Below are 26434 nucleotides of genomic sequence, written 5' to 3' on the forward strand. Positions count from 1 at the left end.
TTGCAGGTGTGAGGGAAGAGCCCCCGTCCCTCGGCAGCTCCCCGAGCGGCACTGGCAGGGTCCCTGGTTGGACCCTGGAGGCCTGAGGCCCTGCTTGTCTGAGGGCCTCCGTCCCATGCTCTCCCTAAGGTCCTGCTCCACCGCGACCTGGGCTGGACTCCAGAAGCTGCCATCCCGCAGGGGAGCAGAGATGCACAAGTGGGTTCTGATCCACCAGGTCAGAGGCTGGGATGGGAGCAGCTGACGGGAGGCTGGGCCATCACCTGGTTCCCAGGGCTACCCAGTGGGGGCTCTGGGAGGTCTGCTGAACGAACAAGGGAGTGAAGGGGGTTCCCTATGGGGGGTAGGGGACACCTGCTGCTGCCCAGGGTCCTGGGAGGCCATGGCGGGGAGGGTCTTGGCCACCAGAGCGGGACCAGCCACAAGCCAGGGATGAAAGCACGGTCGCCCAGCAGGGGCATGGCCTGAAGGCTCCCCCAGGCCCAGGTTTAGGGGAAGCCCAGCAGGCAGACTGGCCCCACTGTCTATCCTCTGACACAGAAGGAAACCCGTTGATGGGGACAGAGGCAGGAAGCCCGAGACCCATGGCGCTGGTTTCCTTCTCTACTGTCTCACGCCACCAGGCCCCGGGGTATTGTACTCTGATTGAGGGTGAAGGCAAGTATGTATGCCCCGTCCTGGAGTCAGGAGGTGCAGATGAGGCTTCCCCAGGTTTGCCCAACAAGAAACAGAACCGCTCCAGGATTGGTACCTGGACGGGCTGGTGCCGTGAGTCCTGTCCCTCCCCGATTCCAGGCAAGCTGGTGGGTTGGACCCCCTCACCCCTCCTAACACTCACCATGTGGACCCCACAGTACCCACTCCCTCTGCCCCTCACGAGCCCCGAGCAGCAGGACCCCTTCCTGTTGCAGGAAGTGGGCCTAGAGAGCCAGGGGGCTGCACGCCGCTGGTGTCAGAGCCGGTTGGTCCCCAGCATGTGTAGGAGCAGCCACGACACCTGACACCTGTCTCACCTTGTGGGAGCTTCTCCAAGGCTGCCCCGGGGACTCCGCCGATGCAGGAAAATATTTGAAGTTATCTTTGACTTTTATGGTCCCTTTTTTTTTTTCCTATTAAGATGCTTAGAGCCGTAAGTGTCGTCGTAAGGAGCTCATTTATCTTGACGGAAGCGTGGCTATAAACTATGTGGTGCTCGTGAAAGAGCCACTGAGATGATTGTTTCTGCTGCTATCGATAAATTCTGACGCGGAGCAGAAAGGTCAGCCCCTGCCAGATAAAACGTCTTTTCAGCTTGTTAATTAAAGCTTTATAAGGACGTGGAATAACGCAGTCTGGGAGCGGACCTGGAGAGAAGTGAGTAGATGGGGCTTGGAGGGGCCCGAAGCCTGCCTGGCGCAGGAGGGGAAACAGACGATGGTGGTGGTGGCAGGTGACTTGGGCGTTCTGGGACCAAACCCACCATTCCTGGAAGCAGGAATTGGAGGGACCGGGCCTGGCAGCCCAGGACTTCAGGCTTTTTTTTTTTTTTTAAGATTTTATTTATTTGTTCATGAGAGACACAGAGAGAGGCAGAGACACAGGCAGAGGGAGAAGCAGGCTCCCCATGGGGAGCCCGATGTGGGACTTGATCCCAGGACCCTGGGATCACACCCTGGGCCAAAAACAGATGCTCAGCTGCGGACCCCCCCAGGTGTCCCGGTATTTTCAACTTTTTGAGAGACGGCCAAGCTGTTGGTCCATGTTGTTTTACCATTTTATGTCCCCAGGAGCAGCGGGTGAGCTGCTCTCCGTGGTCACCAGCTCTGGATTTCAAGTGGAACCAGCGCAGTAGTAGGTGGGCAGGGGCAGGGGTAGTACCTGAGTGTGGTGCTGATTCGCATTCCCCTAATAACTAACGCTCTGTAGCATCTCTTCAGGGGCTTATTTGCCATTTGTGTATCGTCTTTAGTCAAGTCTCTGTTCAAATCTCGTGTTCAGTTGTGTTAACTGAGCGGTTCTCCGACGATTGTGGTTTGAGAGTCCTCTAGAGAGTCGGGATGCCAGTCTTTTATCAGACGGGTGACTTGCAAGTGTGTGTTCCCAGTCTGGGGCTTTTCACTGTGTTCACACTTAAGCTTCAGGAGCTTTTAAATTCTTTTGTAGTCCCGTGTGTTCATCTGTCCTCATATGGATCGGGTTTTGCTGGTGTTATACCTAAGGCTCTTTGCCTAACCTAGGGTCCCAGAGATTTTTCTCCTGTGGGTTTTTTTCTCTAGTTTGCTGGTTTTTGGCTTTATGTTTGTTGTTTTTAAAAACAACTGTGCAAGGTATGGATTAACGTTCATTTTTGTTGGTTTTCAGTAGACGGGTATCAATATTTAAAAAGAAAAAAAAAAACTTGTAAAAAGGAAGCCGAGCTGCTACAGGGCTAAGTATCTTCTGAACAGTGCCATCCTTTCTTTCTCTGGTTTCCAAAATTTCCTGCATGACGGGAACATGCTTTTGTTGTCGTGAACTCCTGATGGAGAAAGAGAAGAGCCGAGTTTGCTGCGTCTGGGGTGAGAGCTGCACACCTGCCGGGCGGCCCTGGTGGCCTCAGTGCAAATGTCCCCGGTCCCGGCTCAGCATCCCCTCCTGTCTTCCAGGCTTTGGGAGCCATCACTGCAGTGCCTGTCACGGGTCCTCAGGTCAGCTCCTTGCAGAGGTTGGCCGGGCAAGGAGCGGCGGTGCTACCTCAGGTAAGCAGCTCGTGGGTGGGCCCGGGGGATCTGTCTGTCTGTCCCCAGCACCTCAAGCGCTGCAGGTTTAGGTGGGCCCTAGCCATGGTGGGCAAGAACCTGTTGGGTGCGTCCCTTCCCCCTCCTGCCTCCTCCTCTGCCCGTCAGAAGAAGAGTCAGACATTCCAAGTAAACCCAGTTTTTACAACGAGCAGTTGGAAAATCATCTCAGTGGGTCAGGACTAGGATTTTTTTTTTCTTTAGCAGAATAAACAAAGCTGGACTAGAATAGAACAGAAAATAATCAAGATGCACCGTCAGCGTTGTTTCTTGAATAACTCGTTTCTAGACTGGGTCATGAGGTAGTAAAGATTTTGAACCAGGGGTCACAGTCCAAACAGCGCAAGAACCTCTGCACAAGATGATTCATTTAGGGAGGCAGCAAGATACTAAGCCATGCGCCCTGGGTTCAGTCCCCGGTGTCCTTGACCAGGCTCCACTTGGGACAAGTCACCCGGCCTCTTGACCTTCCTGGGCCGAGGCTCCTCTCCTGCAGAGGGGCTGGCGCAGGTGCCTCCTCGGTGGCTGTGAGGATGAATCACATGGCACAGAGCCTTTACAGCCACGCCTGGTGCAAAGCAAACGCCTACTGGTGGCTCACCAGCACTCAGCCTTGTTGAGCGAGCGTTGGGTACGCCCTGCCCTGCTGGCTTCAGAAGCAGAGGCAGCTCCTAACCGATGCCCCGTGCTGGAGGATGATGAAGGGCAGCTCCTGTCCTGTGCAGCCTTTTCCAGCTGCCCACCTGTGCTGACTCCCAACAGGGCCCCAGAAGGGAGAGAGCATGGAGGGCAGGAAAGGGCCCCCGAGGTCCCTGTGGGAGGAGGACATCTGGCCTTGGTCTGCACGCATCTCCTCTCCAGGTGGCACCGGCTGAAAGTCATGAGCTCGGGGTCCTCCCGAGTAGGTTTTCTCTGGGTTGGAGCCTCACCTGTTCAGAGCCCAGGCCCTCCAGTCTGGGCACGGCTCACCCACATCCAGAGTTGGGATTCTGTGGTGTTGCCCGGCCAGTGTGAACCAGAGCACATGGGCAGACCCGGAGTGACCAGGAAGGAGCCCACAGCACAGCGCGGCCGCCCTAGACCTGAACTGGACATCACAGCTTGGCTGCGCACTGACCACTGCTTGCCCCACCTGCCCCCACCCCGCCTCTGCAGCAGAGCGCGGCTGTCCCCACGCTGGTGGCCATCCCAGGCTCCCACATTCAGTATTGGTGTTTGTGGGAGGCTCTGACCCTGACCCCACGTGCCAAGGACACAGAGCAGGACAGGATCATACAACTCGGCGTGGGGAGGGAAGGACACAGTTGAGGCCGGCTCCCTGGCGGACACTAGTGAGGAGTGGGCAGACATGATGCCAGCTTGACTGAGGGGCACGCTGCACCCAGCTGACCTGCTCCAGGTCACAGAGCCCTGTGGGAGCCACCCCAAATCCCTCCCTCCACTGGGGTCACTGGCGATGGATGGGGTGATGGGTGGGCCCACAGCGCACTACCAGCTTGCACTAACTCTAGGCAGGCTGTGGAAGCCCCGAGTGCAAGTCCCGCTTCCCCACCAGCGACAGCCAGGGCATTGTTTTCCTCCTCAGGTACATCTCTTCCTCTCCAGGCCTCGATTTGCTCATCTGTGGGATAGGCCAATATACCTGCTTCACGGTGCAGTCACCGTGGGGCTCAAATAAAGTAAGACCCGGGCCAGTCCGCTCTGTCTCCTTGTCCCTGAGAAGGTGGCACTAGCACAGATCTCACGGGCTTGGCGCAAGACTCATTTCTGGCTGCAGGAATGCTGGGATGCTGGTGACAGCTGACAGTGGAGATGCACGCAGCTGTTTGTGGGTTCTCTCGACCCCTAGTGCACAGAGGGGGTGTGTGCCCGAGACCGCACAGGTCCTGGGGCAGGGGCGAGGGCAGGATCCACCAGCTGTCTGAGCCCTGGCCACAACCCCATCATAGCTGCCTGCACCTGCTGTAACTCATTGCGTGTGGGTCTCTCAGAGTGACAGGCCATCTCTGGCTCACAGCACGATGGCTTCCACGGGAGCCCCACCCAGATGGAGGAGCTCCCAGGACCCCTCCCGGTTCCTCCCCAATGACAGTGCTCTGCGGACTTGTGACATCAGAGGGAGCTCGCTGCTCTGTGACTGGAGTCAGAGGACATCTGACCGGTCCACGTGCAGCTTTCCCATCACCCTCCTTCCCTGTTCTTCCATCTCATCTGAGTTGAGCAGGAAGGGGCTTGACCCAGAGTTGAGCCCATGGCCTCTCCCCTGCTGTCCCCTCACCCCTAACATGCGAGGCATCGGTGCCCAGGCTGGGCACGCCGCCCCCCACCCCACCGCCTGGTTGTGTGTCTGTCTGACAGTGCACCTCTTCCTCCCTCCCCAGGTTAGGCCAAAGACTCTGATTCCAGACAGCCTCCCCGTCACCCCGGGCCGAGACCGGCCACCCAAGCAGCCCCCAACGTTCCAGAAGGCCACCGTGGTCAGTATCAAGAACCCCAGCCCAGCCCTCCCCACCGCCAACAACACCGTGAGCCATGTGCCAGCGCCCGGCAGCCAGCCCCAGGCCCTCGCTGAGCCCGCCGCCATCGCCTCTCCCCTGAGCAGTGCCGGGGTGGCTTATGCCATCATCTCCACCGCCCCCAGCAATGCCGCCATCGCCCCCAGCACCACCGTGTCTGTGGTCAGCGACAGCGTCAAGGTCCAGCCCCTCCTCATCAGTGCCGACAAGAAGGTGGGTGCGTGGCTGCACTCGCGGGGCGGGGGTGGGGGGTGGTGGCCCGAACAGAGCGCATGAGTGCATGGCAGGAGGACTGAGGAGCCTCTGGAATGAATGGGGCGCAGACCCAGGAACGACTGAGCAGTCGCTGCCCAGGGGTGACCCGCAGTTGGAGGGCTGGTGGGCTGAGTGAATCGGCAGGTGAACGGGTGTGTGACGGAGGGAACACATGGCTGTGTTCATACCAGTGGAAGAAAGAATGGGTGGTCAGTGAGTGCATGACCTTGTTCTGGAATAATTAACCAGTGAAGATGGGTGGCCGGGTGAATGCCTGGAGGAGGCCAGGCCTGGCGGTCGGTCTCTGGCTGGGGTAGTTGGGTAGTCGAGGCCTTTGGTGGGTGCCAGGTGCCCGAATGGAAAATCTGTGATTTCTGGCCACTGAGATTTCACATGGAAACTGAGCTCAGTGGTAACGGTGAGGCCTGAGCTTTCGGGGCTTCTTCTCTGTAGCCTCCTTTCCTCTGTCTCCATTTCGGGGCCTGCCAGGCCACCCCTCTCTTTGTGGCCAGCGTCCCTCCTGATTTCCAGCCTCCAAGCTGGTGCTCCACTTTTGAGCCCCTGGATGTTACTGCCCACGGTGTTTTTCTGGGAGTATTGTGCTTCTGGGCCATTCCACCCATGTTCAGTAGCCCCAGGGATTCTCAGTTACCATAGGACGTGCTCGGATGAAGTGACGTGTGCCTCAGGAGCATGCCCGGTCCCCAGAGGGCCCTCAGCAGGTGCTCGGGGGATGCACGTACCCCTTTCCCTGCAAGCTCGCCAGCATTCAGTGCTGTCACTTTCAACACTTTTTGCTCATTTAATCGGTTGAAACAGATGCTTGCTGTTCAAAGTTGAATTCCTCTGGTTATTATGAAGCTTGAATGTTTTTCCCCCATACTTTTCAAGAATTCTGTCTCCTTCTGTGTGACTTGTTTGAGGATATTTTTTGCCCTGTTTTCTACTGGGGATCTTAATGTTTTTCTTCCCATGAATATAAAGAGGGGCATTTTTTTCCATCCAGAGAATTCTGGGGTTTTAAAATTGTGATACAAAGGCGAACAAAGAGCCCTCCCTTAAGCCGGCAGCAAAACAGATGCATTTTTTCTTCCTGTTTAGGAGCTTCAAATTCACAAGACAGTCACGTTCTTAGGGGGGAAAGAAAATACAAGTTCCAATTATTCCTGGCTTGGGCGAGACCCTGGCTGACTGCTCCTGGTGAATTCCTTCCCCTGGATTCATGAAAGATGATGATTCCTTCCCAATCCCTCGCCCCCAAAATTAATAAAGTAGTTGAGCCACCGATGGAGGGAAGTCCGGCCCAGGGAGGGGCTGGGCTGCATGCATTGCTTTCGGACCTCTCAGCCTCAGACCCTTCGATCAAACCAGATGAGAGCTGGGAACCCCGATGACAGCTGGCTGAAGTGGGGCCACTCTGACCGGGTGGCCCTACCACCCCCACCTCCCCACCCCAGGCCAGGTTTGAGGGTCTCAGACACGATGGCCTGGGCGCCCGAGGGGCAGGCTTGGGAGGGGACAGGCTGGGCAGGCACTCAGAGCCCTCATGACCCCAAGTGGCAAATCTGAGCCCTCTTGGCCTCAGTTTACCTGCACTTGAGCTAGAGATAAAGAAACCAACTTCTTTTGAGTCTTCGCTTCCTGGATCTTCTTGACCTCCCTGGAGGTAGGATTGCAAGGAAGCTGAGGCTCAGGGAGGCAAAATGACCTCACCAAGCTGTGACAGTAACACAGGATTGAGCCCAAGCCCCTCTGGTTCCTAAACCGGGCTCAGTCTCATGCAGACCCTCGTGTAAAGGGCTATCTGGAGGCACACGCCCGGGGTGCAGGCGCCCCGAGGACTAGAGAGCTTGGTGCCAGCCTCCTTACGCCTCTGCGATCCCACCTTCTGAGGCCCCCACCCCTCTGGCCCTCCTGGCTCCCCTCTCGCTCCCCAGCTGCCACCCCTCACCCTCACCCTCACCCTCAGTACCACATCTTCCAGGTCATCATCATCCAGCCTCAAGTGCAGACACAGCCGGAGAGCGCAGGGGAGTCACGGCCGCCCACGGAAGAGCCATCTCAGGGAGCTCAGGCGACCAAAAAGAAGAAGGAGGACCGACCCCCAAGCCAGGAGAACCCCGAGGTAGGGTGGCTGGGACCTGGAGGTCGCCGTAGAAGGCGGGGACAACGGTGCAGGGCACAGCTGCCCTGTTCAGTGGGAGCTCCTGGTTGGGGGGACTTGCTCAGGGAGCCTTGGATCCCCGGCCCTGCGCCTCACAGATTTGCTCACAACATGCAAGGGTTAGCCCAGCTTCTAGAACCAGGAGCCTGGCTTTGCATCGCGTGTGGCCACGTTACTAGCAGTTTCTACGTCTGTAATAGGAGTGGTAATTCTTCCTTCCTCGTGGTGTGGTGGGGAGGATCCCATGGGTCAGGGTCTCCCCCGTCAGGGGACAGGGCTCCTCCTGGCAGCACATGGCCCTGCCCCTTCTCCCTGCCCGTGGCCACTCATGAGCGGCTGAGGGTGGGGAGAGCAGGACCTCAAATGCCTTGGAAGTCAGCGGCAGTCAAGGCTGACACGGGAGATGCAGCTGACTCCTGAAAGTACCTGTAGAACTTTCAAGAAATTGCACATTAGTACCACCTCCTCCATCTCCAATGATGGTGGCGAGACAGGTAGGTCCTCGTGGCGCCATCCTAGTGGGCAACCGCTCTCGTGTTCCTGCTTGGAGCCTCTGCGTCCTACGCCAGAGTCAACCCTTTGGGCCTTTCTCCCTGCAGCTGCCCTCACCCGGCCCCCTTTTCTGTCCCTACCAAATTCTTATTCATCCCACAGTAAGATTCATTTCAGGCATCCTCTCCTCCAGGCAGCCTTCCCTGACCACCTCACCTCGGTGGCAGAAGAGGCCCCTGTGTGGGCTCCCGGGGCTCTTGATGATTCTTTTTATCAACATGCTGTCATTATGGAAAGAAGTCAGTCTTTCATCCATTCATCCCTTCATTGATTCGTCAGATGTGTCATAGAGTTTGCTCCGCGCCAGGCTCCGTGGTGAGGGTAGGGACCCTGAGGTGGGATGGGTGGAGACCTGGCCCGAGGGGACACTCACTGCTCCTGGCATGAGCACTGGGACTTCAGCTTTGGTGAAAAAAAAATCTCAAGCGTCCTCAGAGAACTACAAAATCAGAGCTCTGGGAGGTGCAGGGAGAAGGAGAGAGCGTGTTTGCACCTGGAAGGACAGGGACGGGGTGGGCGGGGGGTCAGCAGGGTCAGGGGAGAGGTGGGGCTGGGGCGGAGGCGGAAGGGATGGCGTGGGCACAGAGGGCACCGCCTGGGCAGTTGCATGGATGCCACCTGGTCTGCTTGGAGCACGGGTAGCTCGTATGCATGAGAAATTCTGAACACAGGGTCAGAGAGGCGTCAGGACCTGACCCTGGAGGACCTGCATGCTGCCTGCCGGGGGTGGGGGGAGGAGAATCTTTATTCCTTGGGCAGTGGAGAACCATGGAATATCTTTGAGCAGGAGAGTGACTTGACTATTGTCCTTTGACGTGTCCAAAAAGCCTGCGGAGATTCCGAGTCCCTGAGGCTGAAATGGAACCAAGTCTGGGCTGTGGCCCCAGGCACCATTCCTTGGGGCGGTGTGAGCCCCTGCTGTGTGCATGCTGGGCCCCAGGCCGGCTCGCAGCCCGAGGCTCCCACGTGCACACCCCTCTGTCCTCCTGTGGAGTTACGTTGCACCCACTGCAATCTCCAAGGTTTTCTGGGTGAATTCTCTGTGTTCTCTCAAAGTACATCGAAGCCAGTTATTGTGCATTTATACAATTAGTATAATTACATTTAACTACATAATTAGTGTAAATACGTGTAATGACTTAAATAGAACTTGTAATTAGAACATGTCCTGGTGTAAAAATCCTTATTAAACTTTCTTTTTAAAGAGGTCTGGGAGCAGTTGTGTGGTGCAGACGCGGGGCTTTGTGGCAGCCTTTGAACCTGTTCATGAAGAGCCCAAGTTAGGAGCACTTGATGCCCGAGCAGCCGCTGCCCCAGAAACTTCATCAGATGGGACAGTTGGTGGCTCCCAGGGCAGTGTGTGCAAGCCCTGCACGCCACAGCTGGGAGCTCGAGCAGCCCCTAATGGGCCAGCCTGGTGGTGGAAAGGAACATCGAGTTTACCAGCACCCCAGGATGACTCCAAGGCTCTGTCCACTCTTCCCTGTTTCGAGGTCCGTGGCTGCCTTTAGGACACAACTGTGGCCTTTTCTGTGCCACCCGTTGTCCTGGCCTCGGGCAGCATCTCACTGGGATTGACCCTCAGATCAGCATGTGCCTTGCAGGGGGGCAGCCAGAGCAGGGATCCCGGCCCCATGAAAACCCTGACGGCAGCCCCAGGCCCAGTCACCTCTCTGGAAAAGACTTGTGCACACAGATGCTCCTTCCTCCACACCATCCCTGTTACCATGTCCCTGTTCCTGCCCATCCCTCCCCAGACTTGGGGCTCCCCATGCCCAGATGGAATCCTCCCTGTCTATTCTCCCGGCAGCTAGAAAGATGTTTCTAAAATTCAGAAATAACCAAGTCACCGCCCCCCCTTCTCAAATCCATCATGGGCAGCTCTGGGTTCTGACTCGGAGGCAGCCTTCTCCTGCAAACCCACAGCAGCAACAAATAAAATGTAGGAATCTAATGGAAAATGAGTTTGCTTCTTGGCGAGTCAGATACACCAGGTGGCGTGGTCTCAAAAAGTAAACTTTATTTGCAGCAAATAAAGAGATCCAAGAGAGGGTGAATGGCTACCTTTTGTTTAGGGTTAGGATGAATATTTAGATGGAGAAGGCTTGTCATCATATGTACATAGAGGAGGGCATAAGATCTTGCATGTGTGTTAAGGAAACACATCTGTACATACATTGCATGTCATGTAAATGGGGCTGAGGCTCCTCCATGAGCAGAGATTTCAGTACTGCAAAAATTTTAGTACCTTAATGGAGTACAGTCACTCATGGTCCATCTGCACAGGCATGAGCCAGGTTTAGGTCAGATGGTCCAGGTAGTCTGGGCAGTGGCCATCCCCTGAGGGCTGGTTTTGGGTTTCCTTTGCCTGAGTTAAGAGGTAAGTCAGAAAGGAATGCTTAAGGAAAAAGGTAGGACAGAGGTAGGACAGAGGTTATGAGTACAGGTAAGTGGAGTCAAGGTCAGGTCTTGGGGTCTAGCTGGTGACAAGAAGAGACAATAGAGATGCAGCTGTGCATTGCTGTGTCCCAGAAACATCAGCAGTGAGCAGAACTGATGCCCAGGCCACTGGGCCCCGGGGCCACAGTCGGGTATGGGTGACCAGGAGAGGGGGTGGCTCACACATGGCAGTAGGTCCCCAGAGTTCTCCAAGACAGAAAGGAGCCAGGTTGAGCCTGAGGCCACAGCTGCCCCCAGAGAAGGGGCCAAGGCTGAGGTGATGGCAGTCCTGCCCAAGGAGAGGTGAGCAGGAGGCAGAGAAAACAAAAATGCAAAATAAGGAGAAGAAGGAGTCGTACCCAAAAAGACCCTGTGGACATAATTCTGGAATCCATGAAGCAGCCCCCACTAAGGCTGACAGAGTCAGCATCTGGAGCTCGCGTTTATTCAAGATGAAGTTAATCTTGTGGCATACTGTAGCAACGACTTGTATGTTTAGGATACTCAGGCAAGTTTTTGCATTTTTTTACCATAAGATAAAGAATACTCACTAGATTAAAAAAGAAAAATCAACATGTTACTATAAATTCAAAGAACAGTAAAATCACCACCACTAAAGAAGAAGCTAAGGCTTAGGGAGGAGATGGCTAAGTGGCCACCAAACCAGAGAGAATGAAGTGTGAGCTGGAATTTATTCAGGGAAAAGCAATAAAACCATCGTGAAAATAATGGAATTGGATGAGCTCAGGGGACCCTAGACACAGCAGAAGACACAGTAAGGGGCAGAGGAGGCAAAAGTGAGCTAAGTGCACACAAGTAAAAAAGGAAGAATGAAGGGCCCCTGGGTGGCTCAGCAGTTGAGCATCTGCCTTCGGCTCAGGTCGCCATCCGAAGGTCCGGGGATCAAGTCCCACATTGGGCTCCCTGCAGGGAGCCTGCTTCTCCCTCTGCCTGTGTCTCTGCCTCTCTCTTTCTCTCTCATGAATAAGTAAAGTAAAATCTTTAAAAATAAAAATTTAAAAAGGAAGAATGAGTTTTTAAACATTGAAGAGTGATCTCTACAATGACAAGCAAAGAGGACACAGCAGATGTATAAGTATAGGCTTCCAGGAGGGATCCCAGAGTGGAGGAAGTGACACTTCCCATAAGACTTGTGGTGATATGGGTTTGGCTATACCGTGTAGGCAGTTGGCTCCCATTTCTGTCCCCAAGTGAATATGGGGTCACGTTACCTCCTGTGGAGGAAGGGGGAGATTGGATGGAGGGCCAGGAGGCGGGAGCTTGGTCTCCATGCTGCTGGCATTTGCTCAGCCCAGTCTTTTCCAGGTGGGGCCAGCAAGGAAGGGAAGGTGTCAGTACTGGGGGGTAGGGGGTCCCTAGAGTCCCTGCCACCGTGCATTCAGCCCCAGGGCCCAGAAGCAGTGCTGAATCCAGGTGGCCCCAAACCACAGCCTGGACCACTATTGGCTGAATCTACTGGACCCCAGAATGCCCTTTGTGGCAGCTCCATGGCCACATTAATTGTTAGTCTTGCATTCATGTAAGCAGAGAGAGAATTTATGGACCACACATTCCATGGTGTGGTCATGCTTCTCGATTTTTTTTTTTTAAGTAATTCAAGAAAGTTTACTAAAATTGAAGACAACTTATGTGCATGTTGCATGGACTGTGTCTCTGGTACCAGGCACCAGGGAAAACGAACGTGCGCCAGGGGAGAACGGTCAACACTGCCACACAACCCAGCACAACCACTGGCCTGCAACAGAAATGGAAGGATCTGGAAGGCGTCCAGGCAAAAGCAATCACATCATGAGGGCAAACAGCCTGGCTTCTGGCTTTTCCACACAGCATTCAAATCCAGAATACAGTAGAACCACATCTACAAGCTCCTGAGAAAACAAAGAAGAGCCAAGGCTTTTATGTCCAGCCAAGCTGGCCTTTGGACTGAAAGGCTCCACATAGGAGGTTTCAGTTCTGCCCAAGAGCTGGAGAAATGCTGCTCCGTGGGCCTGGCTCAACCTCAGTTGGCTGAGTGACAGCTGGGGATCTCTGGGAGCAGCCCTGGGGTGGCAGCTCAGTGAAACTGAAATGGATAAGGATGTCAGGTCAGAGTGTAGCTATTATGTTCTCTGATAATGTCCGAAGACTTCACCTGTAACCCCGCGGGGAGAGCACGGGAGGTGGGAGGCAACGTGAGCTCTCAGCCAGTAGTGGCTGAGGTTTGTTTTGCAGCAAGTCAAAGAATATCATGGAAAGCTGACAAATTGAGGAGGAGAGCTATTTTTAACAGTGTAGAAGTAAAAAAAAAAAAAAGGTGGAAAGAAAGAAAAGGAACAGCGGGTAGTTGCTATTTGCAAAGATGTAGAAAACCCAAGAGAATCAATAAAAAAAAAAAATACTACAGACAGGTTTTGGCACAGCAGTGGGGTTCATGTTAGTGTAAAACGTCGATCATCACAGAAACACAGAGCAACCTGTTATAAGCCTTATAGATAATCCTATTTACAGTAGCAACAGAAAGATTAAATATCTAGGAATAGGGGTGTCCAGTTGGCTCAGTTTGAGCAACTCTTGATTTCGGCTTAGATTGTGATCTCAGGATCTTAAGATCAAGCTCCATGTTGGGCACCACACTCAGCAGGGAGCCTCCTTGAGATTCTCTCCCTCTGCCTCCCTTCAACCTTTCTTAAAAAAAAAAATCTAGGGACACCTGGGTGGCTCAGTTTGTTGAGTGTGTGCTTCTCTTTCTCTCTCTCAATGAGTAAGTTAAAAATCTTTTTAAAAATCTAGGAATAGGGGATCCCTGGGTGGCTCAGCGGTTTGGCGCCTGCCTTAGGCCCAGGGCGCAATCCTGGAGTCCCGGGATAGAGTCCTGCATCCGGCTCCTGGCATGGAGCCAGCTTCTCCCTCTGCCTATGTCTCTGCCTCTCTCTCTCTCTCTCTCTCTCTCTCTCTCTCTCTCTCTCTCTCATGAATAAAATCTTTAAAAAAAAAAATCTAGGAATAAACATACTGGCAACAGTCAATACCCACTGGAGGGTAAGTTCGAAACCCCCAAAGGCAGAACAGAGAGGCCCACCACGGTTTTGGAGAGGAAAATTTTATATCACAAAGTCGTCATTATGCCCTGAGTTAATTTATCACCTTAACATCATCCCAGTAAATATACCTCCGTCTCCTTCATGGTTTCCAAATTTCACATGACACCATAAGCAAGAGGAGCCAGGGAAATCCTGAGCAAGAAGAAAAGGGAAGGCTATGACCCCACTGGCGCCACCATAGGTCCCACGCAGGTAGGAACGGATGAAGAGACACAGAAAACGACCACATGTGCACGTGATAATTTACTATACGATTAAAGGGGCTCCTTGAACCAGCGAAAAGTGGAACAATGGAATTTCCAATAAATGAAATTGGAACAAACGAGACGTAGCCATACGGAATAAAAGCAATCTCTACTTCACACCATGTCCACCAGGGCAAATTCCAAATGGGTCAAAATTTAAGTGTAAACAGCAGGGCAGCCCAGGTGGCTCAACGGTTTAGTGCTGCCTTCAGCCCAGGGCCTGATCCTGGAGACCTGGGATTGAGTCCCACGTCGAGCTCCCTGCATGGAGCCTGCTTCTCCCTCTGCCTGTGTCTCTGCCTCTCTCTGTCTCTCTCTCTCTCTCTGTGTGTGTGTGTGTCTCTCGTGAATAAATAAATGTAAACAGTGCAGGGCGCCCGACTGGCTCAGCCGGTATAGCACACAACTCTAGGTATCAGGGTCCTGATGAGTCCAAGCTCCACGTGAGACATGGAGCCTGCTTAAAAGTAATAATAATCTCAAATAAATTAATTAAACGGTGAAATTACAGGTACTAACATAAAACATTAGTTTGGGATGCCTGGGTGGCTCAGCGGTTGAGCATCTGCCTTGGGCTCAGGGTGTGATCCTGGGGTCCTAGGATTGAGTCCTGCATCACGTTCCCCGCAGGGAGCCTGCTTCTCCCTCTGCCTGTGTCTCTGCCTCTCTCTCTGTGTCTCTCATGAATAAATAAATAAAATCTTTAAGGGCAGCCCCAGTGGCGCAGCGGTTTAGTGCCGCCTTCAGCCCAGGGTGTGATCCTAGAGACTCAGGATCGAGTCCCACATCGGGCTCCCTGCATGGAGCCTGCTTCTCCCTCTGCCTGTGTCTCTGCCTCTCTCTCTCTCTGTGTGTGTCTATGAATAAATAAATAAAATACTTTTTTTAAAAAAAGAAAATATATAAATGGATAGTCAAGACATTAGTGACTTGCTTTATAACCTGAGTCTGTAGAGCTAAGGTTCAAAAATCGAAACACTGAGAAAGAAAAATGATAAATTCTCCTATGCAGAAGTTCTTTTTTTAGTCTCCATGGCCAAAAAAAAAGCATATTCCCAGCTCCTTACGTGGGGGTGGTGCACGGCCAGTTGATGAGGACAGTGTTGACTGGATGGGGAAAGAGGGATTTTGCGATGGAGGCGTCTGACCCGCTGGCGCCCCCGCCAGGTATCATCAGTGTGATGAGTCACCTTGATAACGCACCCCCAACGCACCCCCGGAGATGGAGACGCGGGCTGGGAAGGGCACGCCACCTCTGTGGTCTTCCTCCCGCAAGCCCATGATCCGGTCTAATCACGAGAGCCATCAGATCGCGGCAGAGGGGCATCCCACAGAGCACCTGACCAGCCCAAGCTCAAAACTGTCAAGGTCACCACCACCAAGGAGAGCCTGCGAGTCTGGCACAGCCCCCGGGAGCTAAGGAGACACAGCACCTAGGTGCAGGGTGGGGTCCTGGGTGGAGGTCCTGGGACAGAGAACAGACAGTAGGTAAAAACTAAGGAAACCCAAAAGAGAGAAGCCGGCCCCATGAGTAGGTGCTCAGCAAACACTTTTTGCCTGAATGGATGAATGGATGAATGAACGTGCACAGCGGTGTTAACACTTCTCTGTTTCCTTCCCTCAGAAAATCGCCTTCATGGTAGCTCTAGGCCTGGTCACCACGGAACACTTGGAAGGTAAGGACGTGCGTGGTGGCAGGCTTGGGGTGGTGGCCACGGGGTGGTGGCCGGAGGAGGGCAGCGCCCATGAGTGAGCCGCCTTCTGGGGCGTCTGTCCCAAATGCCAGAGGCTGTCAGCAAAACACCAAGAAAGCCGCCCTGCTCTCTCCCTGGCTTCGTGGCTGTCCGCACCGAGCCCACCGTGGCACTTCCTGGTCTCAGGAGGCACCGCGGGTGTTCCCTGCTCCCCTGTGGCACACAGCACAGTGAAGGGACGGGGGGGGACACTGGAGCAACAGCCCAGCCCTGCCACTTGCTAACCACTCAGGCTTGGGCCCTCCCAGTCACATCAGAAAGTCTGCGATTGAGTCCCCATCATCCTGCTTAGAGCTGGGTGACCTCGGGCAAGCTCCCTCCACCCTGAACCTCGGTCTCCTCTTCCGCCACACGAGGAGAGAACGACACCTTGAAACTTAGCAGCGTTGCCATGAGCGCCGGGACGAAAAAGCTCTGCTGATACGCTCGTGACTGTCATGACGATTTTTACAAATCACCCTCCTTGTAAAAATTCTCCCCACACCCGTGAAACCCTCGACATTTATTTATGCGGACCCTGTCTGCCTCCCCGGAGGCTCTGGGGTGCCTTACGTGGAACACGAACGAGGCGGCAAGGATCTGGAAGGAGAAATTAGGTCCAGAAGACAAGTTAGGAAAAAAAAAAATGTCAAAACAGCTGCGCCAGGGAAACCGATCACAGGTTCCACTCGGCAGGCAAAGCTGAAAGAAGGCAGAGGGGGGACCGTTCGTGTGGGCAGAGGCTACCTTAGCGGCAGGTGTACCTGGTCCTCGCAGGTGTGCGTAGCCAGCGGGCAGCCCACGGGAGACGGGCCGGGCGGGATGATGGCACACGGGGAAGCCCGTGGCGAGAGTGGGTCCCCGCTACCCTCCGGCCCGCAGCCAGCACCTCTGTCTGCCTCGAGTGAGCAATTTGGGGGCCGCTCTGGGGCGGGGATGCTGGGCAGGAGGGGACTGGGACAGCCAGGCCTCGCAGAGGAAGAGCTCGGGGTTCCCGGGACAGGGTGGAACCGGTAACTGCTGTGTCCGGGCCTTTCCAGAAATCCAGAGCAAACGCCAAGAGCGGAAGAGAAGAAGCACAGCCAATCCTGCCTACAGCGGCCTCCTGGAGACCGAGGTGAGGGGCCCGCGGGTCTGCACCCGGGCGGGGAGGCTCCCCCGGGCTGGCCCCCCCACCTGCCCCACCTGCCCCGGGGAGTGGAGTTCAGGGCGTGATGGCAAATAACATCGGGGAACGGACACGGGACACCCGCACGTCCTTGCGTTCCTCACTCAGGCTGCAGGGGGGAGCGTGGCTCGGGTGCGGGGTGCGGCCGGCTTCCGGAAGCGTTGCCCCGATGATCAGGCCTGGCGCCTGTCACAGATGCCAGGGAGCACCCCAGAATCGTCCCCCAGCACGGAAGCAGTTTCTTTTTAGGGCCGTGAGGTCCGACGCGTGGGGCAGCTCTCTGCAGTCGAGCCGTGTCCCCAGGGGCCTGCAGGAGGCTCAGGGGGCCGCTGCCCTCGCCTCCCCTGGCGGTGACCAGTCTGCACCGTTGTCCCAAGTCCGTGGCTCATGAACTCTGCAGGGACAGAGGGATCTCACCCGGCGCGGTGATCACCCGGGTTCGGGGAGCCCCCACCCCCCATGCCAGCCACCCCCTCCCTCTGCTTATAGCTTCCCCAGCAGAGAACACGCCCGAAGTGTCCATCCCGATACCCGAGACCTTCCTGCTCGGTTTCCTGGGTATGCCTGGTCCCCGAGACGGGTGTCCCCAGCACCGTGGCCCTTCTGTAAGAATGTCACCAACGACAGGGCCCGGTGCCCTCTGCGTGCTCGCTGCTGAAACCACCCGGCGCTCTGGGCGCAGAGCCACACCCTGGGGTCCAAAGCCTGGGGCCAGGCCCGGATGATCTGATGCACGAGTCCAGAGTCCGCCCACAGCCGTGACCCTTCGCCCTGGACACGACATAGGCCCCAGAGCGGCCCGGCCGCCCCGAGAGAGGCGGGCGTAGTCAGTCATCCGTCTTCCCGCCCCAGCACAGCCATGCCCAGCTGTGGTCTGACAGGCTGGGCTGTGCCTCAAGCCCCTTTTTAGAATGTACCAGAAACCTGATCTGGGGTCTCTGACGCGTCCTTCTTGAGGGAGGCGGACGTACCCACAGGGTGGGGGGCAGCGGTGGATCCCAAGCCTCCCTCGGGGGAGGCTGGGTGCTGACTCCCAGCCACCCCCCTGCCCTGCGTCCCCTGGGTGGGGGCCTGTCCCGGGGGCGCCTTGGGCAGGAGCCGTGTGGCCAAGGAGGGCTCTACGTGACTTGGCTTTGTTTTGCTTCTGGTCCCTTGCAGAGGAAACGGCTGGCGTCCAACTATCTCAACACCCCCCTGTTCCTCACAGCGAGAGGTAAGCGCCACGGGGCCGTGGCTTCTGCGGCCAGGGCTGCTCTGGGGCCCGGGGCTGGGTCGGCCTGGGTGGCCCTCTGCTCCCGGCCTGCGTGCGGCTGGCCTGGCCCGGCCACGGCGGGGACGGAGTTGCTTTCTGGGGGACGGTGCCTCCCAGCCCCCACGGCCTCCTTTGCCCCGACATCTCCTCTGGGGAGGATGCTCCGTGTGGCAGGTGTCAGAGCCGGGGCTCAGAGCTGGGACAGCGACACGAGGGCTGAACGTGACAGCACGTTGTCACCTGCCCAGCATTTCCGTCCTTCCCATTGGGCGGTGTAACCCGCGGACAGCTCTGACCCAGTGACAGCAAGGAAGACCGTTTGCTTCGTGCGATCATTGTTTTGAGTGGTTTGGCCTCACTTACTGGAACTGGGTTACAGACAAAACAGAAACAAAAACCACAGTCGAAAATAAGTTTCTCTGAGAAATCCTAGAATGATACCTCTCTGGGCAGCTCCCTGCTGTGCCACGGTGGGTCCTGGCCATGACCAGGGCAGAGATCCCTCCTCCCATGATGCCCCTGGTGAGAAAAGGGTGTCCGGGGGCCTATGATGCTCCCATCTTGCTCCTGGTGAGTACAGGGTGTCCCGGGGCCTGTGATGCTCCCGTGATGCCCCGGGTGGGAACAGGGTGTCCCGGGGCCAGTGATGCCCATGATGCCCCAGGTGGGAACAGGGTGTCCTGGGGCCTGTGATGCTCCCATGATGCCCCTGGTGAGAACAGGGTGTCCGGGGGCCTGTGATGCTCCTGTGATGCCCTGGTGAGGACCAGGTATCCCAGAGCCTGTGATGCTCCTGTCATGCCCCGGGTGGGAACCCCTGCCACATGGGCCTCGTGGCCTCCACTCCTGGTTGGTGCTCCTCCAGCGCCCACTAACGTGTTCTCCGCCCTTCTTCCCCGTGCTAGCCAATGAGGACCCCTGCTGGAAGGTAGGTGCCGCCTCCCTGCACACCTGGGGGGCGGGGTGTGCTCTCCATGGTGCAGGTACTGGTGCTCCTGGCAGGGGCGGGGCGAGCAGAGGGCCTTCGGGCTCCGTGGCGCAGTCTGCCAGGCAGGGCTGGGCATCCCCACGGGCCCAGCCCACGGGGTCAAGCATGAGCTCTCTCCACACTCCTGGGGATGCAGGGACCCGGGAGCCAAGGCGCAGGAGGAGGCGCTGGCAGCCGAGCTCTGCTGTGGGAGCCCAGGCGGAGCTGGCTGTCTCAGGCCCTGTTGCCCACCTGGTGAGGGTCAGACCTAGTAATCCTCAGGGTCTCACCCCCCAGGATTGCATTTCTGGGATCCTATACGACGCCGGCCACCTCCTTCCCAGGACATGGGCTGGTCGTGACCTCAGTTTTTAGGATTTTGTGTATTTATTTGAGCAAGTGAGAAAGAGCGTGCAAGTGGGGGTGAGGGAGGCAGAGGCAGAGGGAGAAGCAGACCCTGTACTGAGCAGGGAGCCCGACATGGGGCTCGACCCCAGGACCCTGAGCTGGAGGGAGACGCTTCACCGACTGAGCCCCCGGGCGCCTCGTGACCTCATTTTTCAAAAAAGTTTTGGATCTAATTCTAAAAGCACCTTCTAGCCCCCGCACGCCCATAATGGCCAGGCCCCCAAGCAGCAGCTGGAGCTGGACATAAACTCCGGTTACACTGTGCTTTCTGCCACCAGAACCGTGTAGTGTCACAGGTCGGTTTTGGTGGCCCCCACGCTTGCCCCCGGTCACCTGCACGCAAGTCACCCAAGCCACACGGGCGCAGGACGTGCCTCGAGCAGAGTCCCACTTCCGCAGACCCCAGTCCCAGAGGGGCATCGGCTTCGAGGCGGGAGCCCCCGATGCTGGTCGTGCTCCCGCCCCCAGCTCTCTGAGCAACCCCAGGCCAGTGGCTCACCCTCCCTGGGCTCTTGCACTGACATGGGAGGTGACCGCAGGTCTCTTAGGCCTCATCTTGGGCTGTGGCCCCCTCCGCCAGGGGTGGCTTGGGGTCCACCGTCCTTGTGGCCTGGGTCATTCCGGATGGGAACCCTCTGGCCCTTCACCACTCTGACGTCAGAGGATGCTGCTGACACGCGGGTGGAGGACAGACATCACGCACCTGGAGAAGGTGTTCTCGTGGGTGGTGGGAAACTGCTCAGAGCTTGCAGGCCGGGGGGGGCAAGGGGTTATGAGAGGCTCCTCTGTCTCCCAGTCAGGGCTATCCACAGTGCAGCAGGCTGGCTGGAAGGTAGTGAGCTCCCCGTCCCTGCAGGTGTGCAAGTAGGAGCTGAGCAAACAAAGGGGTGGGTGACCGTACAAGGGACATTTGAGGTTCCTTTATCCTGTGGAAAGAATCAGCTCCTCCTTGCCTGGATCCTTCACGGATTGTGCTTCGTGTACCCTGCACTGTTCATCTTCCCGGCATGCTGTGGGGCAGGTGTCATTAGCCCACATTGCAGCCGTGGCTTCAGAGGAGCGCAGTGACCCACTGGGGTGTTGGGAGATGCCCGGTTAGACCAAGGTGCCGTCAGGAGGATGGGAGAGGACCGTGACCCTGGGCTTCCCAAGGTCGTGTGCACCTGAAGAGCGTGTAGAGGGAGGCTTTGGGGGCACTGGCCAGGGGCCCCGCTGGGATGTGGCCCCATGGGGGCCCCGGGGGACCTGTTTCCTAGGACCTGTTTCCTAGGCCACCACCCACACCCCGTGTCCCAGTCTCAGCCGGGCCACACCCCGGCCCTGGTGAACATGGCCCAGGTGGTGCCCCCGAGTCCACCTGCCAGGCAGCTGCTCGTCCCCCTGGTTCCTGGGTTCATCCCTCCCTCTCCCAGAGCTGCTGAGAAACAGCGGGGCACGAGCAAGTCGGGGTGACAGCTGCCTGGGGGGGCCCCCGCTCCCTCCCGGGCCTGCCGACCCGTCTCCCGCCCTCCCTTCTCTTTCAGAGTGAGATCACCCACGATGAGCACTGCGCCGCGTGCAAGCGAGGGTCCGACCTGCAGCCCTGCGGCACCTGCCCGGGTGCCTACCACCTGGGCTGCCTGGACCCGCCCCTCAAGACAGCGCCCAAGGGCGTGTGGCTGTGCCCCAAGTGCCAGCAGAAGGTAGGGGAGGCCGTGCTGCCGGGCAGTGGGCCCTCCCCCCCGCACCCTGACTCTCTCCCTGCCCCAAGGGACCCCCCGCCCCCGACACAGCTCGGGGGGCAGCCCAAACCTCATTTCAGAGTCTGGATGGTCTGCTGGGCTGGCCCGGGCACTGTAGGGTTTCAGCAGCGCCCCCCTTGTGGCCATCTAGACACAGCCAGCTGAGGCCCACGGGCCGTGACTGAGCAGAGGTCCCTCTACAGCTCTGACCCACCGACCACCTCTGAACCCCAAAGGCCCCCTGGGGAGACCTGGACTAACATCGCAAACCGCAAAAACCATGATGCCTGACGTGTTCCATCTCCCTGCCAACACACAAAACCGAGCCAGTTTGAGAAAACAGTAACCCTCCCTTCTGGTGATGATGCGGGGAGGCAGACGCTCTTCACGTTGTAGGATTTTATCAGGAGCCTTAGAAACCTGTGTACCTTGTCAGTGCAGAATCTAGCTTTGGGGAATGTAGTCTCGAATAATCCAAATGCGGATAAAACTCTAAAACTCTGTGTACGAAGAAGCCTCCTGTCCCTTATTTATACAGGAACATATACAGCTACCTCGCAGCACTTAGGAGACCGTGAAATAAATTCCAGCGTGTGCACCGAGTGCGATATGTGGACATTGAAAATGATCTTGGCCAAGATTTTGTGATTCTTTGGGATTTGTTCTTTATATGGAACTAAGTTGTTTTTTTAAATGAAAACACCAGGCTTTATAGTGGTTGTATAGTTTAATTATCGGCTCTCCAAGAAAAGCTTCAGGTTGAATAAAAAAACACCAGGGGACACACATCTTCCAAGTGTTAGACTCAGTTTGGGAAGTAGCAGTGCTTTTTTTTTTTTTTTTTTGGTGAAAGATGTTTCACCGTATAATGTATATGTATTACTCATAAAAATCATAGAGAAATCATCTTAATTTCAGAAAACACTGATTCTCGTGGGTTCGCATCATCCCGGGGACCTAGGGAGAGGTTGGGTACAGTGGGCTGTATGTCACAGTCTCCTGTGGGGGCCACCAGCCCCTGTACTGTGACTGCCCTGGGGGTCACAGCTCTTTGAGGGAAGACGGAACAAGATTCCCTTCCCCACTTCAGCACGATGGTGGGGCCTCCCTGGGCCCTCGGTTTGGCCCTGGCGTGCCTGGGGCTGCCCTCAGGTCCCCAGGACAAGGGAAGAAGACAGGCGGTCATTCATGTATGCACTCAGTCAAGAAGGAATGGACCCTCCTCCAACCAGTACTTTTTTCGGAGCCCTGGGTAGAAGCAGGTTCCTGTGAGGCAGCCCACAACGCAGGGGTGGCCCCATCCCTTCACAGTTGAGGACCCTAGAGCTCAGAGAGCCTGGGCCTCCCCCTGGGGTTGCTCTGGCCTGCCTGCTTGTTCATCTCCCCATCCGCCCTCTAGGCCTTAAAGAAAGACGATGGTGTGCCCTGGACCGGGATGCTGGCCATTGTGCACTCGTACGTCACCCACAAGACGGGTAAGACAGCCTTGGGATGTGGAAAAGCACCTACTCCCTTCTCCCAACCCCAACCCCATCCTCTGGACTCACTCTGGGCCTGTCTGAAGCTGCACCTAGCCAGAGCTCTGCAAAGAGGGACCCCGTGACTGGTCCTGTGTGTAGGGCAGGGGCTGTGGAGAATGTCATTTCCGGTCCCTTGTGTATGCAGCCAGGGCCACTGGCTTCTGCAGGAGGACATGGACAGGATGGCCTGGAGGCGTAGACCTCGGGTTCTTTCTGCTTTTCCCAGTCACCCACGGGCCAGCCTTTTTGCTTACCTTGCTTGCTTACCTGGCCTTCTCTTTGCCAGTCAAGGAAGAGGAGAAGCAGAAGCTGCTACAGAGAGGCAGTGAGCTACAGAGCGAGCACCAGCAGCTGGAGGAGCGGGACCGGCGCCTGGCCTCGGCCGTGAAGGTGAGCTGGGAGTGGGGGGGAGGAGGCTGGGGCACTCAGAGCCCCAAGATGTAGATCCAGAGCTTCACTGTCCTGTCACTGAGGCCCCAGGAGAAGACAGACTCACCAACATCTCTGAGAGTCAGGAGGTGGAGAATGCAGCTCTGTGATCTATTCAAGAGATAGTTACCAAGCAACTGAGCACCTATCTCTGCTCCTACTTAGCTCTTCGTCTTTGGCAAAGCCGTGTCTCTGAAACACAATTTCTTTTTGTGTAAAGTGAACATGATTTCTCTTCTGTAGTGTGGTGGTGGTGGTGGTGGTGGTGGTGGTGATGGTCATGGTCATGATGGTGCCGGTGGTGCTGGTCATGATGGTGGTGGTGGTGATGGTCATGATGGTGTGATGATGGTGGTAATGGTGATGATGTTAGTGGCAGTGATGGTGGTGGTGATGATGGTGCCGGTGGTAATGATCATGATGGTGTGATGATGGTGGTGATGATGATGGTGGTGATGGTGGTGGTAATGATGGTGCCAATGTTGATGGTCATGATGGTGTGATAGTAGTGGTGATGGTGGTGGTGACGGTGACAGTGACGGTGGTGGTGATGTTGGTGATGATGGTATCGGTGATGGTGGTGATGGTAGTGATGATGGCCATGATGGTCATGATGGTGTGATGATAGTGGTGATGGTGGTGATGATGGTGGTGGTGACGGTGATGGTGATGGTGGTGGTGATGTTGGTGATGATGGTATCGGTGATGGTGGTGATGGTAGTGATAATGGCCATGATGGTCATGATGGTGTGATGATAGTGGTGATGGTGGTGGTGATGGTGATGGTGGTGAGGGTGGTGGTAATGGTGATGGTAAGGGCAATGCCGGGCTGTAGTGAAGCTCTTTAAACATACCATCTCACTTAATCCTCTGAATAACCCAAGAGAAGGCTCTGTGATTATTCCCGTCTCGGAGTAGGGATGGAGTCCCAGGGAGTTAAGTGATTTCCCTGAGCAGCAAGTGGCCTGCACTCCAGTGTAGGTCACCGTCCCGACTGCTTACATGCACTGCCACGATGTGTACAAAGCCAACCAAAAGACAAGAGCACAGCAGGCAGGAGAGCTGGCTCCCGGCTTCCTCCAGCTGGAGGAGGAATGACCTGGTCAATGAGGTAGCAGCATAGCCACGAGGAAGAATGTTCTGCACTCCTGCCCAGGCCTGCCATTTGTAGGCCTGATTTTTTTTTTAAATTTATTTATTTGTTCACGAGAGATACAGAGAGAGAGACAGAGGCAGAGGCAGGGGAGAAGCAGGCTCCATGCAGGGAGCCCGATGCAGGACTCGATCCTGGGACCACGGGCTCACGCCCTGAGCCGAAGGCAGACGCTCACCCACGGAGCCACCTGGGTGTCCCTGTAGGCCTGATTTCTACGAGGAAGAATGTTCCGCATTCCTGCCCAAGCCCTCTGTTTCTAGGCCTAATTTCTAAAACAAACTTCTGTGTGTCTGGCAGCAATTCCATTTTTTGTGGCTGCCTGGTTTTCGTTAAGGCCCTCGGGCTGGTTCCTCTCAGGCCTCTGCCCAAAAGAGGGGAGGGGCATTGGGAGAGGGGGCTGAGAGGGTGGCAGCCCCAGGATGCCTGCACGGTGGGTTTCTGAGACGCCCCCCCACCCCTGTCTCCTCCCGACAGAAATGCCTAGAGCTTAAGACAAGCCTGCTGGCCCGGCAGAGGGGCACCCAGTCATCCTTGGACCGCCTGCGGGCCCTCCTGAGACTGATCCAGGGCGAGCAGATGCTCCAGGTCACCATGACGACCACCAGCCCTGCCCCGCTGCTGGCCGGGCCCTGGACCAAACCCCCAGCAGCAGCCATGCACTCTGCCCTCCAGCATCCCCAGGGGCACAACTGACCCCGCGGGACCAGCTTCACACCCACGGAAGGTTCCTGGGACCCCGCTCACCAGGTCTGAGGGTTCTGTCCGCCTTAATTCATAAACACTATGAATTTCAGACAAAAATAAAACCAGACCGAGAGAGACAGGAAAGAAGGGAGAAGGAACTGGGCGGAAGTCCTAGAGCCAGGACGGGTGGGGATGGAGTCCTGCCCTCCACGTCCGGACGGGACACCAGGAAGCCAGGTGGGCGTGTGACGGCCGGGCGCACAGTCAGCCCCCCGGCTGTTGGGGGGCTGCCCGGGCCTCTGGCTCCCAGGCACAGCTGTGTCCTCGGCCCCCTGCTGCTCCCAGGAGAGAGCAGGGCGGAGGCTGGGAGGGGAGCCGGGAACCCGAAGACCTAGCTGAGTAGTAGGGGTAGTTGGGACGAGCAGTGGGTAGCAAACTAGGTAGGACTCGGCGCCCCTCCCACCCGGGGGCCCTGGGGCTCGAGGCCGGGGCGCTCCAGCGCCTTCCCGGAACGCGGCCCCGTCTGTCAGTATTATTAGCATTAAGAGTCACAGCTGTTGAACTTGAAAGAAACTGCGAGGCGGGTCCCTCAGGGGAGGGACCCAGCATCCACCTGCCAGGGCCTCCACGTGCCCCCCGCCCCCGAGTCCTCGGAGCGCCCGCACCGCGCGCCTCCTTCCCTTGGCTCACGTTCTGGACTCGCTTTGCCACCGGTGTATTTTTCTCATGGAGTTTTTGGGGCAGAATGGAGCTGCGGGCCTGCAGGGGAGGCGTCTGGCAGGTTTTTCTATTCGGGGTTGAATCCTTCAACTTAACGACCGAAGCCTTTTCTTTTCTCCTTTCGAAGAGCCGCTAAAGTATTCCATTCCTCTTTTCTTGCCAGTACAGACACTATGCCAAAAAATAACTTTACATTTTTGTATGGCGTTTTTATTGTAAGATATTTAATGTGAAGGGGAGGGAGGGGGGACGCTTGCCGACTTCTTTTCCTGCTTCCAGTAGCCTCTGCTGCAAGGTACGAATGCGAAAACCCCTCCTGGGGGACCTGCCACACTGGAGAGATCCAGAGGGTTCTTTCAGATGAGGGGGTGAGGGCGGGGAGGGAGAGGGGGCTGTGGCCTCGGATTGGGGGGGGTTTGGCCTTCGGAGACTCGGGAGTCCCTGCTCTTGTGGTCTCAAGTGAGTGAGAGCGGAGGGCGCACACGCGTCGTCGTAACAAGGGCTCCCGCGTCCCCGGGGTGGGATGCACGCCACCAGCTCCTCCAGTCCCAAGGGGACATAGCACAACGGGACAAGCATCCGGAAGCCACCAGGCTCCCACCCCAGCCTATCACACGGTGCCGAATTGCATTAAACACACGTGCGCGT

The 26434-nt window shown here is 56.5% G+C and overlaps 1 protein-coding gene across 3 annotated transcripts in view; it reads left to right on the top strand.

The window, feature by feature from the left end:
• Positions 1-26141, top strand: part of PHF21B (PHD finger protein 21B) — an 81347-nt gene extending 55206 nt beyond the window's left edge. For 2 of the 3 annotated variants that reach the window (XM_055329045.1, XM_055329046.1), the window contains exons 3-13: positions 2625-2717; positions 5138-5485; positions 7512-7652; positions 15653-15704; positions 16802-16878; positions 18088-18142; positions 19087-19109; positions 21080-21238; positions 22677-22752; positions 23084-23187; positions 24857-26141. In XM_055329045.1, coding sequence (XP_055185020.1) covers positions 2625-2717; positions 5138-5485; positions 7512-7652; positions 15653-15704; positions 16802-16878; positions 18088-18142; positions 19087-19109; positions 21080-21238; positions 22677-22752; positions 23084-23187; positions 24857-25075 — 1347 coding nt within the window. In that variant the 3' untranslated portion in view covers positions 25076-26141. The remainder of the gene's footprint in view (positions 1-2624; positions 2718-5137; positions 5486-7511; positions 7653-15652; positions 15705-16801; positions 16879-18087; positions 18143-19086; positions 19110-21079; positions 21239-22676; positions 22753-23083; positions 23188-24856) is intronic. The other variant, XR_008664933.1, reaches the window with a different exon arrangement.
• The last annotated feature ends 293 nt before the right edge of the window (positions 26142-26434 follow it).

This window comes from Nyctereutes procyonoides, unplaced genomic scaffold (assembly GCF_905146905.1).
Source record: "Nyctereutes procyonoides isolate TBG_1078 unplaced genomic scaffold, NYPRO_anot_genome, whole genome shotgun sequence".
Lineage (NCBI taxonomy): Eukaryota > Metazoa > Chordata > Mammalia > Carnivora > Canidae > Nyctereutes > Nyctereutes procyonoides.